The sequence below is a fragment of the Atractosteus spatula genome, chromosome 4, assembly GCF_055471065.1.
Source record: "Atractosteus spatula isolate fAtrSpa1 chromosome 4, fAtrSpa1.hap1, whole genome shotgun sequence".
Classification (NCBI taxonomy): Eukaryota; Metazoa; Chordata; class Actinopteri; order Semionotiformes; family Lepisosteidae; genus Atractosteus; species Atractosteus spatula.
Genome location: NC_142709.1, coordinates 65,675,583 through 65,690,123, shown reverse-complemented (window position 1 = coordinate 65,690,123; position 14,541 = coordinate 65,675,583). Strand labels below are relative to the sequence as shown.

Sequence of the window (14,541 nt, the reverse complement as noted above, 5' to 3'; positions counted from 1 at the left end):
GCTGCTTTGCATAATTTTTATTTCCTTCCTTGTTCCTGTGTTTCCTCATTCCCCACATACCAAACATTGAGAAGCCAAAGGGTTTTTTTTTTCAAAATTTCTGTCTAGCAAACTCATTGCTATCCCACCAATCATGCATTAAGAAACTGTGAACTCAGTGATTTAGAATAAGTTGGTGAAAATGGAAAATAAATGCAATCATATACAGTTTACAACAAGAACTTCAACATCACTGTATCAGTGCCAGTGTAACACAAAATATTACTTTTCAAAAAGTAAAATGAAGTATTTTTCAAGAGTAAATTCTATTAAATACAAGGACATTTTATCAATCCCTTTTTCTGAATTCTGTTATTACATTATGCAATGTTTATTACTTGTAATTAATTCAGATGACTCCTGTACTGTTTGCATCTACATCTTTTGTTCTAGAATGTCTCATCTGCTTTACAAGTTACTCATGTAATTGTTACAAACCCATGTTTTTTAGGGCGTTGTGCTGGGCATTTCTGTTGTCCAGGCAGGAACGTTTCATGCTATGTTGAAGACTGCTACTGTGACCAAGCATGCACTATACCTTTAGACTGTTGTGATGATTATTTTGCTGTATGCGAACAAGGTAACTTCATTATTATTACATTATTCTAATATCATATTTACCACTATTATTGCACACAGAGGAAACTCAACTAATTGTGTGACTCATTAATTTAATTTTGCCATTTAAATTAATTTTTTTTTTCATTGATTAATCATTGATTATTTAAAATCAATTAATAACCAAAACTATCACCTCAACAGTACATATGTGAAATTATGCTATGCATTCCTAAAGAATCTGATTGTATGGCAATTGTTTTTCTGTAAACTTGCTGTTTGAAAATATATATAATCACGTTTCCAAATAAGCATATCTTTTTCTCATAGCAACCTCAACTACGACAGAAGGATCAAGTACTTCTCTTCCCAGAACCCAAACTACTATAATTTCTACAACCACAACACAAACATCACCCCCTTCAACTACAACAATACCAGAATGTAGAACAACAACTCCATCTTTTCCTACAACCACAACAACTACATCTCCTCCTACAACAAAAGCTACACCTCCCTCCATTACTACACCTCCCTCTTCAAACACAACTATACCTCCCTCCACAACCTCATCTTCCCCCACAACCACAACTAAATCTCCCTCCTCAACCTCATCTCCTCCCAACACCACAACTATGCCTCCTTCTACAACCTTATCTCCCTCTACAACTACAACTAACCCCACAACCACAACTACACCTCTCCCCACAACCTCATCACCCCTCACAACCACAGCTACACCTCCTCCTACAACCACATCTCCCCTCATGACTACAACTAACCCCACAACCACAACTACTCCTCCCTCCACAACCTCATCTCCCCCTACAACCACGTCTCCCCTGACAACTACAACTAACCCCACAACCACAACTACACCTCTCTCCACAACCTCATCACCCCTCACAACCACAGCTACACCTCCCACCACAAACTCATCTTCCCCCACAACCACGTCTCCCCTCACAACTACAACTACACCTCCTCCTACAACCTCATCGTCCCCCACAACCACGTCTCCCCTCACGACTAAAACTAACCCAACAACCACAACCACTCCTCTCTCCTCAACCTCATCACCCCTCACAACCACAACTACACCTCCTCCTACAACCACATCTCCCCTCACAACTACAACTAACCTCACAAGCACAACTACTCCTCCCTCCACAACCTCATCTCCCCCTACAACCACGTCTCCCCTGACAACTACAACTAACCCCACAACCACAACTACACCTCTATCCACCACCTTATCACCCCTCACAACCACAGCTACACCTCCCACCACAAACTCATCTTCCCCCACATCCACGTCTCCCCTCACAACTACAACTACACCTCCTCCTACAACCTCATCGTCCCCCACAACCACGTCTCCCCTCATGACTACAACTAACCCCACAACCACAACCACTCCTCTCTCCACAACCTCATCACTCCTCACAACCACAGCTACACCTCCTACAACCACATCTCCCCTCACAACTACAACTAACCCCACAACCACAACTACTCCTCCCTCCTCAACCTCATCACCCCTCACAACCACAGCTACACCTCCTCCTACAACCACATCTCCCCTCACAACTACAACTAACCCCACAACCACAACTACTCCTCCCTCCTCAACCTCATCACCCCTCACAACCACAACTACACCTCCTCCTACAACTACATCTCCCCTCACAACTACAACTAACCCTACAAGCACAACTACTCCTTCCTCCACAACCTCATCTTTCCCCACAACCACGTCTCCTCTCACAACTACAACTAACCCCACAAGCACAACTACTCCTCCCTCCACAACTTCATCTCCCCGTACAACCACGTCTCCCCTGACAACTACAACTAACCCCACAACCACAACTACACCTCTATCCACCACCTTATCACCCCTCACAACCACAGCTACACCTCCTCCTACAACCACATCTCCCCTCACAACTACAACTAACCCCACAACCACAACTACTCCTCCCTCCTCAACCTCATCACCCCTCACAACCACAACTACACCTCCTCCTACAACTACATCTCCCCTCACAACTACAACTAACCCTACAAGCACAACTACTCCTTCCTCCACAACCTCATCTTTCCCCACAACCACGTCTCCTCTCACAACTACAACTAACCCCACAAGCACAACTACTCCTCCCTCCACAACTTCATCTCCCCGTACAACCACGTCTCCCCTGACAACTACAACTAACCCCACAACCACAACTACACCTCTATCCACCACCTCATCACCCCTCACAACCACAGCTACACCTCCCACCACAACCTCATCTTCCCCCACATCCACGTCTCCCCTCACAACTACAACTACACCTCCTCCTACAACCTCATCGTCCCCCACAACCACGTCTCCCCTCACGACTACAACTAACCCCACAACCACAACTGCACTTCTCTCCACAACCTCATCACCCCTCACAACCACAACTACACCTTCTCCTACAACTACATCTCCCCTCACAACTACAACTAACCCCACAACCACAACTACTCCTCCCTCCACAACCTCTTCTCCCCCTACAACCACGTCTCCCCTGACAACTACAACTAACCCCACAACCACAACTACACCCCTATCTACCACCTCATCAACCCTCACAACCACAGCTACACCTCCCACCACAACCTCATCTCCCCCTACAACCACATCACCTCTCACAACCACAACTACACCTCCCACCACAACCTCATCTTCCCCCACAACCACGTCTCCCCTCACAACTACAACAACACCTCCTCCTACAACCTCATCGTCCCCCACAACCACGTCTCCCCTCACAACTACAACTAACCCCACAACCACAACTACTACTCTCTCCACAACCTCATCACTCCTCACAACCACAGCTACACCTCCTCCTACAACCACATCTCCCCTCACAACTACAACAACACCTCCTCCTACAACCTCATCTTCCCCCACAACCATGTCTCCTCTCACAACTACAACTTACCCCACAACAACAACTACTCCTCCCTCCACAACCTCTTCTCCCCCTACAACCACATCTCCCCTCACAACTACAACTTACCCCACAACAACAACTACTCCTCCCTCCACAACCTCTTCTCCCCCTACAACCACATCTCCCCTCACAACTACAACTAACCCCACAACCACAACTACTACTCTCTCCACAACCTCATCACTCCTCACAACCACAGCTACACCTCCTCCTACAACCACATCTCCCCTCACAACTACAACAACACCTCCTCCTACAACCTCATCTTCCCCCACAACCATGTCTCCTCTCACAACTACAACTTACCCCACAACAACAACTACTCCTCCCTCCACAACCTCTTCTCCCCCTACAACCACATCTCTCCTCACAACTACAACTTACCCCACAACAACAACTACTCCTCCCTCCACAACCTCTTCTCCCCCTACAACCACATCTCCCCTCACAACTACAACTAACCCCACAACCACAACTACTACTCTCTCCACAACCTCATCACTCCTCACAACCACAGCTACACCTCCTCCTACAACCACATCTCCCCTCACAACTACAACAACACCTCCTCCTACAACCTCATCTTCCCCCACAACCATGTCTCCTCTCACAACTACAGCTAACCCCACAAGCACAACTGCACCTCTCTCCACAACCTCATCACCCCTTACAACCACAACTACACCTCCTCTTACAACCACATCTCCCCTCACAACTACATCTAACCCCACAAGCACAACTACACCTCCCTCCACAACCTCATCACCCCTCACAACCACAACTACACCTCCTCTTACACCCACATCTCCCCTCACAACTACATCTAACCCCACAAGCACAACTACACCTCCCTCCACAACCTCATCACCCCTCACAACCACAGCTACACCTCCTCTTACAACCACATCTCCCCTCACAACTACAACTAACCCCACAACCACAACTACTCCTCCCTCCTCAACCTCATCACCCCTCACAACCACAACTACACCTCCTCCTACAACTACATCTCCCCTCACAACTACAACTAACCCTACAAGCACAACTACTCCTTCCTCCACAACCTCATCTTTCCCCACAACCACGTCTCCTCTCACAACTACAACTAACCCCACAAGCACAACTACTCCTCCCTCCACAACTTCATCTCCCCGTACAACCACGTCTCCCCTGACAACTACAACTAACCCCACAACCACAACTACACCTCTATCCACCACCTCATCACCCCTCACAACCACAGCTACACCTCCCACCACAACCTCATCTTCCCCCACATCCACGTCTCCCCTCACAACTACAACTACACCTCCTCCTACAACCTCATCGTCCCCCACAACCACGTCTCCCCTCACGACTACAACTAACCCCACAACCACAACTGCACTTCTCTCCACAACCTCATCACCCCTCACAACCACAACTACACCTTCTCCTACAACTACATCTCCCCTCACAACTACAACTAACCCCACAACCACAACTACTCCTCCCTCCACAACCTCTTCTCCCCCTACAACCACGTCTCCCCTGACAACTACAACTAACCCCACAACCACAACTACACCCCTATCTACCACCTCATCAACCCTCACAACCACAGCTACACCTCCCACCACAACCTCATCTCCCCCTACAACCACATCACCTCTCACAACCACAACTACACCTCCCACCACAACCTCATCTTCCCCCACAACCACGTCTCCCCTCACAACTACAACAACACCTCCTCCTACAACCTCATCGTCCCCCACAACCACGTCTCCCCTCACAACTACAACTAACCCCACAACCACAACTACTACTCTCTCCACAACCTCATCACTCCTCACAACCACAGCTACACCTCCTCCTACAACCACATCTCCCCTCACAACTACAACAACACCTCCTCCTACAACCTCATCTTCCCCCACAACCATGTCTCCTCTCACAACTACAACTTACCCCACAACAACAACTACTCCTCCCTCCACAACCTCTTCTCCCCCTACAACCACATCTCCCCTCACAACTACAACTTACCCCACAACAACAACTACTCCTCCCTCCACAACCTCTTCTCCCCCTACAACCACATCTCCCCTCACAACTACAACTAACCCCACAACCACAACTACTACTCTCTCCACAACCTCATCACTCCTCACAACCACAGCTACACCTCCTCCTACAACCACATCTCCCCTCACAACTACAACAACACCTCCTCCTACAACCTCATCTTCCCCCACAACCATGTCTCCTCTCACAACTACAACTTACCCCACAACAACAACTACTCCTCCCTCCACAACCTCTTCTCCCCCTACAACCACATCTCTCCTCACAACTACAACTTACCCCACAACAACAACTACTCCTCCCTCCACAACCTCTTCTCCCCCTACAACCACATCTCCCCTCACAACTACAACTAACCCCACAACCACAACTACTACTCTCTCCACAACCTCATCACTCCTCACAACCACAGCTACACCTCCTCCTACAACCACATCTCCCCTCACAACTACAACAACACCTCCTCCTACAACCTCATCTTCCCCCACAACCATGTCTCCTCTCACAACTACAGCTAACCCCACAAGCACAACTGCACCTCTCTCCACAACCTCATCACCCCTTACAACCACAACTACACCTCCTCTTACAACCACATCTCCCCTCACAACTACATCTAACCCCACAAGCACAACTACACCTCCCTCCACAACCTCATCACCCCTCACAACCACAACTACACCTCCTCTTACACCCACATCTCCCCTCACAACTACATCTAACCCCACAAGCACAACTACACCTCCCTCCACAACCTCATCACCCCTCACAACCACAGCTACACCTCCTCTTACAACCACATCACCCCTCACAACTACAACTACACCTCCTCCTACAACCTCATCTTCCCCCACAACCACATCACCCCTCACAACTACAACTACACCTCCTCCTATAACCTCATCTCCCCCCACAACCACGTCTCCTCTCACAACTACAACTAACCCCACAACCACAACTACACCTCCCTCCACAACCTCATCACCCCTCACAACCACAGCTACACCTCCTCCTACAACCACATCTCCCCTCACAACTACAGCGAACCCCACAACCACAACTACACCTCCCACCACAACCTCATCTCCCCCTACAACCACATCACCCCTCACAACTACAACTACACCTCCTCCTACAACCTCATCTTCCCCCACAACCACATCTCCCCTCACAACTACAACTAACCCCACAACCACAACTACTCCTCCCTCCACAACCTCATCTCCCCCCACAACCACATCTCCCCTCACAACTACAACTACACCCTTCTCCACAACCTCATCTCCTCCTACAACCACATCTCCTCTCACAACTACAATGAACCCCACAACCACAACTACACCTCCCACCACAACCTCATCTCCCCCTACAACCACATCACCCCTCACAACTACAACTACACCTCCTCCTACAACCTCATCTTCCCCCACAACCACATCTCCCCTCACAACTACAACTAACCCCACAACCACAACTACTCCTCCCTCCACAACCTCATCTCCCCCCACAACCACATCTCCCCTCACAACTACAACTAACCCCACAAGCACAACTACACCTCCCTCCACAACCTCATCTTCCCCCACAACTACAACTACGCCCTTCTCCACAACCTCATCTCCTCCTACAACCACATCTCCTCTCACAACTACAATGAACCCCACAACCACAACTACACCTCTCTCCACAACCTCTTCACCCCTCACAACCACAACTACATCTCTTCCTATAACCACGTCTCCCCTCACAACTACAACTAACCCCACAACCACAACTATACCTCCCACCACAACCTCATCTCCCCCTACAACCACATCTCCCCTCACAACTACAACTAACCCCACAACCACAACTACACCTCCCACCACAACCTCATCTCCCCCTACAACCACATCACCCCTCACAAATACAACTACACCTCCTCCTACAACCTCATCTTCCCCCACAACCACATCTCCCCTTACAACGTCAACTAACCCCACAACCACAACTACTCCTCCCTCCACAACCTCATCTCCCCCCACAACCACATCTCCCCTCACAACTACAACTAACCCCACAAGCACAACTACACCTCCCTCCACAACCTTATCACCCCTCACAACCACAGCTACACCTCCTTCTACAACCACATCTCCCCTCACAACTACAGCGAACCCCACAACCACAACTACACCTCCCTCCACAACCTCATCTTCCCCCACAACTACAACTACACCCTTCTCCACAACCTCATCTCCTCCTACAACCACATCTCCTCTCACAACTACAATGAACCCCACAACCACAACTACACCTCTCTCCACAACCTCATCACCCCTCACAACATCAACTACATCTCTTCCTATAACCACGTCTCCCCTCACAACTACAATGAACCCCACAACCACAGCTACACCTCCTCTTACAACCTCATCTTCTCCCACAACTCCATCACCCCCCACAACCTCAACTCCACCAACAACCTCATCTTCTTCCACAACCACAACTACACCTCCCTCCATAACCTCATTTCCCTCAACCACCACAATTATATCGCCTCTTACAACCTCAATTCCCCCTACAACTACAATTACACCTCCCCTCACAACCTTATTTTCCCCCACAATCTCATCTCTTTCCACAACCTCATCTTCCCCCACAACCACAACTACACCTCCTTCCACAACTACATGTTCCATCACAGCCTCGTCTCCCTCAAGAACCACAACCTTATCAGCCCCCACAACTGCAACTATCCCTCCATCCACAGCTATAGCTTCCCTCACAACCTCTTTATTTCTATCTACAACCTCAACAACTGTGAACAACAATGAAACAACAGCATCTGCAAGAGGTACAAGTATAAAATGATTTATATAGTGCAACACCTCAAAATATATTTTTCTCTCTTGAATATAAGATCTTGAAATTGAACACTGTTTGGAAAAATGGTTTCACTAATTTGAGATGCAGATATAGTCAGTGGAAACATCTTTAGAGTTGTTCATTCCTCAGAATTCCACAATAACCCTCTGCCAAGTTGAATTATTTCACAATATTTTTATATGTAGTAAATTAGTTAACACCCTTGTTTCAGAAGATGATCATATGCTCATACTAATGTTAGTAACTAGATCTGTGTTCTGGTATGTTTCTTCTGCTTCAGACATTATTCATATAATTACAAAAGATTGTTTTTTCAGGTCACTGTGATGGCTATAAGTGTTGTCCTGGCCAGAACAATTCATGTGTACAGTCCAAGTGCTGTCCGGCAAAACGCTGCTATTGCGATGAAGCATGCATTCATTTTTCAGACTGCTGCCAGGACTATGTTCCTACATGTAAACCAGGTAATTCCACGTTAGTGTATTAATATGTCTTGCTGCTACACATTCTTGACTTAATTTTAGTTGTCTTGAAAGGAAGTGAGAGTAGATAGCACAGGGAATGAGTTATAACATCTACCTGTGTCATAAGAGCTGTAGACAGACATGCCATCTTTGAATAAGCCAAGACAACAACAAACCCAGCTACTGTTGTCAGTGATGTCAGGGATGGTTATGAAGAAGCATTCCTGGCCAAACAGGATCAGCAAGAAGAAGCGTGTGTGAAGAGAGAAGAAGTGCATCAGAGTAAATTCTCCACCAATTCGGGTACTCCATTGTTGAGTGTTTAGTGAAACAAAGAGAAAGATGAAGTCAATACTTTGTGCACTGGTTAATTAGTGTAGATAAGAGTGTAATGAGTTGTGATTATTAGAATTTTTGGTGTTGTGAGAACAGACCGGAAAAGACCACTGGAAGGGAAAAAGGTGCTTTGGTAAATTAGTGTCTACGTAAGAGTGTGTTGTGTCATCTCTAAGTTGCTGATGTGGTAAGAACAGACCAGGGAAGGCCACCAGAAACAAGCCATACACTCAGTCTTCCCTGGATGATGAGATAAGACAGACTACTTACAACACAAAAAAAATAACGTGACTCAGCTAGTGTGAATTACAAGAGGTGAGATGACAAGTGGCTTGTGCTAGCAGTGTCACAATATCAATTACTCATGGTTTCAAATGAACCCAGAGCCCTTGTCTGCTGATTAGAAGTTATGTGTCCCTGTACATTCAACAGGTGCACATGCCACAGTATTTCCCATAACTTCAGAATGAAAGTGCTTTTATTTTTTCACAGCCCTGCAAACATTTGTTTATAGTCATGTAGATTATTATTCTCTCTGGAGAATCTGTACATCCTTTATTTTTTGCCACTCATTTGTAATCCCTCCAATTACATTGTTAATGAAATACTAATATTAATGACACGGGACTCCAGATACAGTTATCTTATATCTAATAATAGCTAATAATACAGATATTAGTGAAGCAAAACTGGTCTGGCTCTGCCTTTGATGCTGCTTATTGTTAGGCTGGTCCACAGGAATGGACCCTATGCAGGTTCCAAGGTCACAAAGAACCAAAACAGTGAATGAGGGTAATCCAAGGCCAGGGTCAAAAGGCAAGCAGGGAGTCCAGAGCCAAAAGGAGAAATCAAGAATCCAGGTCAAGGAACACTATCCAAAAAGTCAGAGCCAAGGGGCAGGTCAAAATCCAAAACCCAGGTCAGCAGTCCAGGAGGAAAACAAAAGATCAAAGGCTGAAAACACCAAACTGAAGAAAACCAACCCAGGAGCAAAGGAAAGGTGAACAATAAACAGGGAGGTAAACAGGAGTAGGAGACAAAAACAGGGACCAGGGAAGAATATACCAAAGTCTCAAACTAGCACTCAGAGAAGTGACAACAATGCAACAATACTGAACACTGTTTGAACCATGAGCAGGGTTTAAGTAGGCTGGAAGAGGGGGGAGCACGGTGAGCTAGGGACACTAGGCGAGTAACGATTGGCCACAGACGTCTGCGCCTTGGCTGCGCAGTCGGAGCAGGCATTGGGGTGCCCTCTGGTGGCCGGATGGCGGAACTGTAACACTTACCTTCAGTGACGTTTTCAGGATTTCACGTGAACTCTCACCGTTTTTAATAACAGTGCAAGAACCATATTTGAAAATTGTGAGGCAATCTTTGACATGCATTTTGTAAAGAAAATCAATTTTAGGAAATGTCAACCTGGAAACTCCAGCCTCTTCAGACTCATCCGTGAAAGATAATCATTGTTACAATGGTCTTTCTGAAGTGACAGTGCCTTGCAAATCTGAAGCACTGTTTTTATACATAATCTACATTTGTTTTTTGAACAAACCACAGCAGGTGGAGTACAATCCTGACATTTTTATAATTGATTTGATTCACAATTCAACAAAGACGAGTATGGTTTATTATGGAGAAAAACATTTAGTTGACAAATGCTTTGTATGTGTGGTTACACATCTCAGTGCCAAGTAGAAACCGTGATAGAACAATTATTGCTTATTATTGAACTCCATTTAAAATATTTATAATAGCCAGATATTATCTTTTTATTTTTTTTAATTTAAAAATATATTTTAGAAATTAAAACTCAATATTCAGCAGTCCTGAAAAATGGGGCAATCCAAATGCAGTGCTGTTTTTGAAGATCAAGATTCCTTTAAATATTTTTGAAGCATTAATCATTAATCACCTAAACATTGTGTACAGCTTAAAAAAAACTTATTTTAGTTATGTATACATAGGTATATTGTTACAATTAGGAATAATTGAATAAAGGGAGGAATGAAATGAGATCCTAACAACAACTTGCTTTCCAAGAAATTCATCCAAAAAAATAAACACACCATATGTAAGGGTAAACTGAGTGGTAATACATATAGGAATATGTTTTTCCCCTCCGGCACAGTGAGGTAGTATTTATTTATCCGGTAGAATTTATCCTGTAACTGAGGCACAAAACCATACAGGAAAGGAGGTAACTTTATGAAATAAAATGGTCCTATTCAGAACCAAATGACATTTGTCCTTGACAAAACACTTCTGAATATTTCCCAATATTTCAAAATATACATCACTAATCTAGTGAGAGATTTAATTTTGCCAGGTAGATACCACAAATATGAAATAACTATTTCCAAAATTAAAAAGCAACAGTCCCTTGCATAAAATGTCTGTCACTTTCAGTGCTCAAAACATCTACGTACACATGGTCTATTTGTCTGGTCGGTAAAGGAGTCACTCACTGTACTAATGCTTCTCCTGGCTCTCTCAGATCTTATTTCTGTGTTGACTTTTACTGTATGTTGTCTTCCCTAATGCTCCTCTAAGAAGGCTGACTAAATTATTTAATCACACTTTATTTTAGTCTTATTTAAGTGTTAGTAAAATAATATAAATTATTTATGAAATGTCCTGCAACAAATTATTTTTAAGTTGATTTAAACTATATTTAGAACATTAAAAAAATAAGTTTTTAGTTATACAGTGTATGCATTGATGTATGTGCAGTATGTATTTGTTTCAAGTTATTGGCAAAATTCAGGCAGTTTGTCCATGTGCTGTGAGCAGATATCACAGTTACCTCTGGTAATTGTTAATTAAAATGTAATTGTATGTAATTTCAGCAACTATATGTTATACTGTAGTACCTGCTGTAGAACACTACAGATGGTAAAAATGTTTTGTTTTTCTTAAAAAAGACAAGTGCAGCACAATGAATTCTGGAAAATAAAAATATAAGTCACAAAACTAAGAACAGATTTGAACAGATATGTTCCAGTTTCAGTTTAAAAACATTTACCACAAATTCAGAAAGACTTATTTGAATATAGTAATGGCACCTGAATAGTACAGACAGTCCTTTTGACCTTGGAAAACAATCTGATTAGATGGTAATCGGTAACAACTCCAAATTTTTACTTGGGACTGAAATTATTTAATATAAGATAGTCTCTTCTTCCATCTTTCTTCCGATGAACAATTTTGGCATTGCACATTTTCTGCCTCAATTTCCATTTAATATATCTACATTTAAAACTGGCACATCAAAAGTATTACTATTATGAGAAATACCCATGTACACCAAACGTGCATTCAAAAATCTAAAAAAATATCTGCAACACAGTATTAGTCATGTGTAACATACAGAAACATGCACATGCAAATCCTTGAATATTTGTAGACATTTTTTAAAAAGCAGGTGCAGTCCCTTTTTCAATCTTGTGCAATACTACAAGGAAGGTCATGCCTGACTGAGGAGTTATTTTTTCTGCACATAATACAGTACAGTAATTGTCAGTCTGAGTCACTCTCATTAAAATAAAGAACACAGCTTGAGATTGAAATACTGGACTCACCTGACATCAACCCTAGTGAAAGGTAAATGGGTGAGGACATGAGCCAGGGGGAGTGTAGTTTGCAGTTCACATCTTCATTCCATTACTTCAGGCCTTACTCAGAAAGCCTAAATCTGCTGGTGAAGCACTTTTAGAATAGGACTATTGATTCCCTTTCCCCTTTGGGAATCTATGTTGGAAGGGAAATTGCATTCTGGGCTGTAGTCATTTATTTGGAGACAGGATAGTTACCTTTCTGGTCTGTTAAGGTTGTGCATAGCAGTTTCAGTTGACATGGGTAGAACCCAGGGTTTCGAGGTCTGTAGGATGTGGCCTCTGAAACACATTGATTTGTATCTGTTTTTGTTCAATGTTATGTGTCACAATAGAGTACATATAGTACTCACGTGGCTTTTCTCACACGCCTCCAATTATACCCAACACTTGGATCATTTTACTTTAACTTAAGTAATTAACTACTTAATCTTACTTAACCACTCTCTATAGTTTGTAACAATATGACAGGACAATAAAAGTTAGAAATAGCTCTTAGAAATAATTCTGAATTGACTAAATTAATGCTGAGTGTGTAGCAAAAAACTATAGTATACACTAGGTTTCTGTAGCTGCCATCAATAAAGTGGGTATTTGTATGACAAATTATCCATAACACTTCAATATGTTTGAAATATCTTAAATCATGTTACTTTATTATAGATATTTTATTCTTTGTAAAAATTCAAATACAGTATATCTGTACTCATGTGAATTTGGGAATGTTGGGTGTATAGCTTGTTTAGGTTGTAAATCACTTGAGGTTTATCAGAGTGTTACCTAATAATGTATGAAAGGATATAATATTCATAGATATAATGATGTACTTTTCTTCTATTCCAAACTCCTAATTAGTGCCAACTACAACCAAAACAAATTTAACTTTTTTCGAAACTAACATCACCACAATTTCACTCATGTACAGGAGATTCATTTTGAAATATACTGTAGTTTCTGAAAAGTCAATGACATGAAACATTATCTTCCTTATCTCATTCAGTGCCTGGTTCCATCACCAATTTGACTGCAAGTAACATCACCACAAGTTCCCTGCTTCTGAGCTGGACAGCTCCATCTGGAAATGTAGGGAGCTACAGAGTTGAAGTCAGTGGACCGACTGCTCAGTCTCTGACAGTGAGCACTGCATCAGTTCAGATCACTGGGCTGAGCCCTGGAAGCAATTACTCCCTGCAAGTTGTTGCCGTAGCTGCAGACAATGTTACTGTTGGGTCTCCAGCGTCCATCACAACATTTACAGGTGAGAGCAATAAGTTCAAAGTGAAAAATGTTAAATTTATGTCCAAAGCTCAGTCATTATTCACTTTCAATAATATCAGTTTTGTAATTCTGAGATTTAATCATAAAATAGATGAAAAAGAAATGCACAAACAAGCACATAAAGAAGGACATATCATTTTAAATCTAACTTCACCCTTCTATCTTCCATTATATTAAATAAAGTGATGATCAAGAGTACTTAAATATGTCGGCTTTTTTTTTTCTTAGAAAATGTCTTACAATTCACCTGGCAGTTTATACAACGGAACAACATGATCAATTTATCTAGATATCTTCTGTAATGTCAAAAAATTCAAGAATTCT

At 43.4% G+C, this 14,541-nt stretch overlaps 1 protein-coding gene across 1 annotated transcript; it reads left to right on the top strand.

Moving 5' to 3' along the window:
• The first annotated feature begins 1,176 nt into the window (after positions 1–1,176).
• Positions 1,177–14,519, top strand: LOC148836890 (uncharacterized). Its single transcript, XM_088914208.1, has 4 exons — positions 1,177–8,493; positions 8,843–8,989; positions 13,940–14,197; positions 14,446–14,519. The coding sequence occupies exons 1-4, from the start codon at positions 1,233–1,235 to the stop codon at positions 14,517–14,519; spliced, it is 7,740 nt and encodes a 2,579-aa protein (XP_088770334.1). The 5' UTR covers positions 1,177–1,232.
• The last annotated feature ends 22 nt before the right edge of the window (positions 14,520–14,541 follow it).

What these genes read in the sequence shown, in the direction of transcription:
- LOC148836890 (XM_088914208.1), top strand. Translation starts at nt 1,233, where the DNA reads ATGCCTCCTTCTACAACCTTATCTCCCTCTACAACTACAACTAACCCC. An exon ending in TGTTCCTACATGTAAACCAG is followed by an intron (nt 8,990 to 13,939) that starts GTAATTCCACGT and finishes TATCTCATTCAG; the next exon opens with TGCCTGGTTCCATCACCAAT. An exon ending in GTCCATCACAACATTTACAG is followed by an intron (nt 14,198 to 14,445) that starts GTGAGAGCAATA and finishes TTTTTTTCTTAG; the next exon opens with AAAATGTCTTACAATTCACC.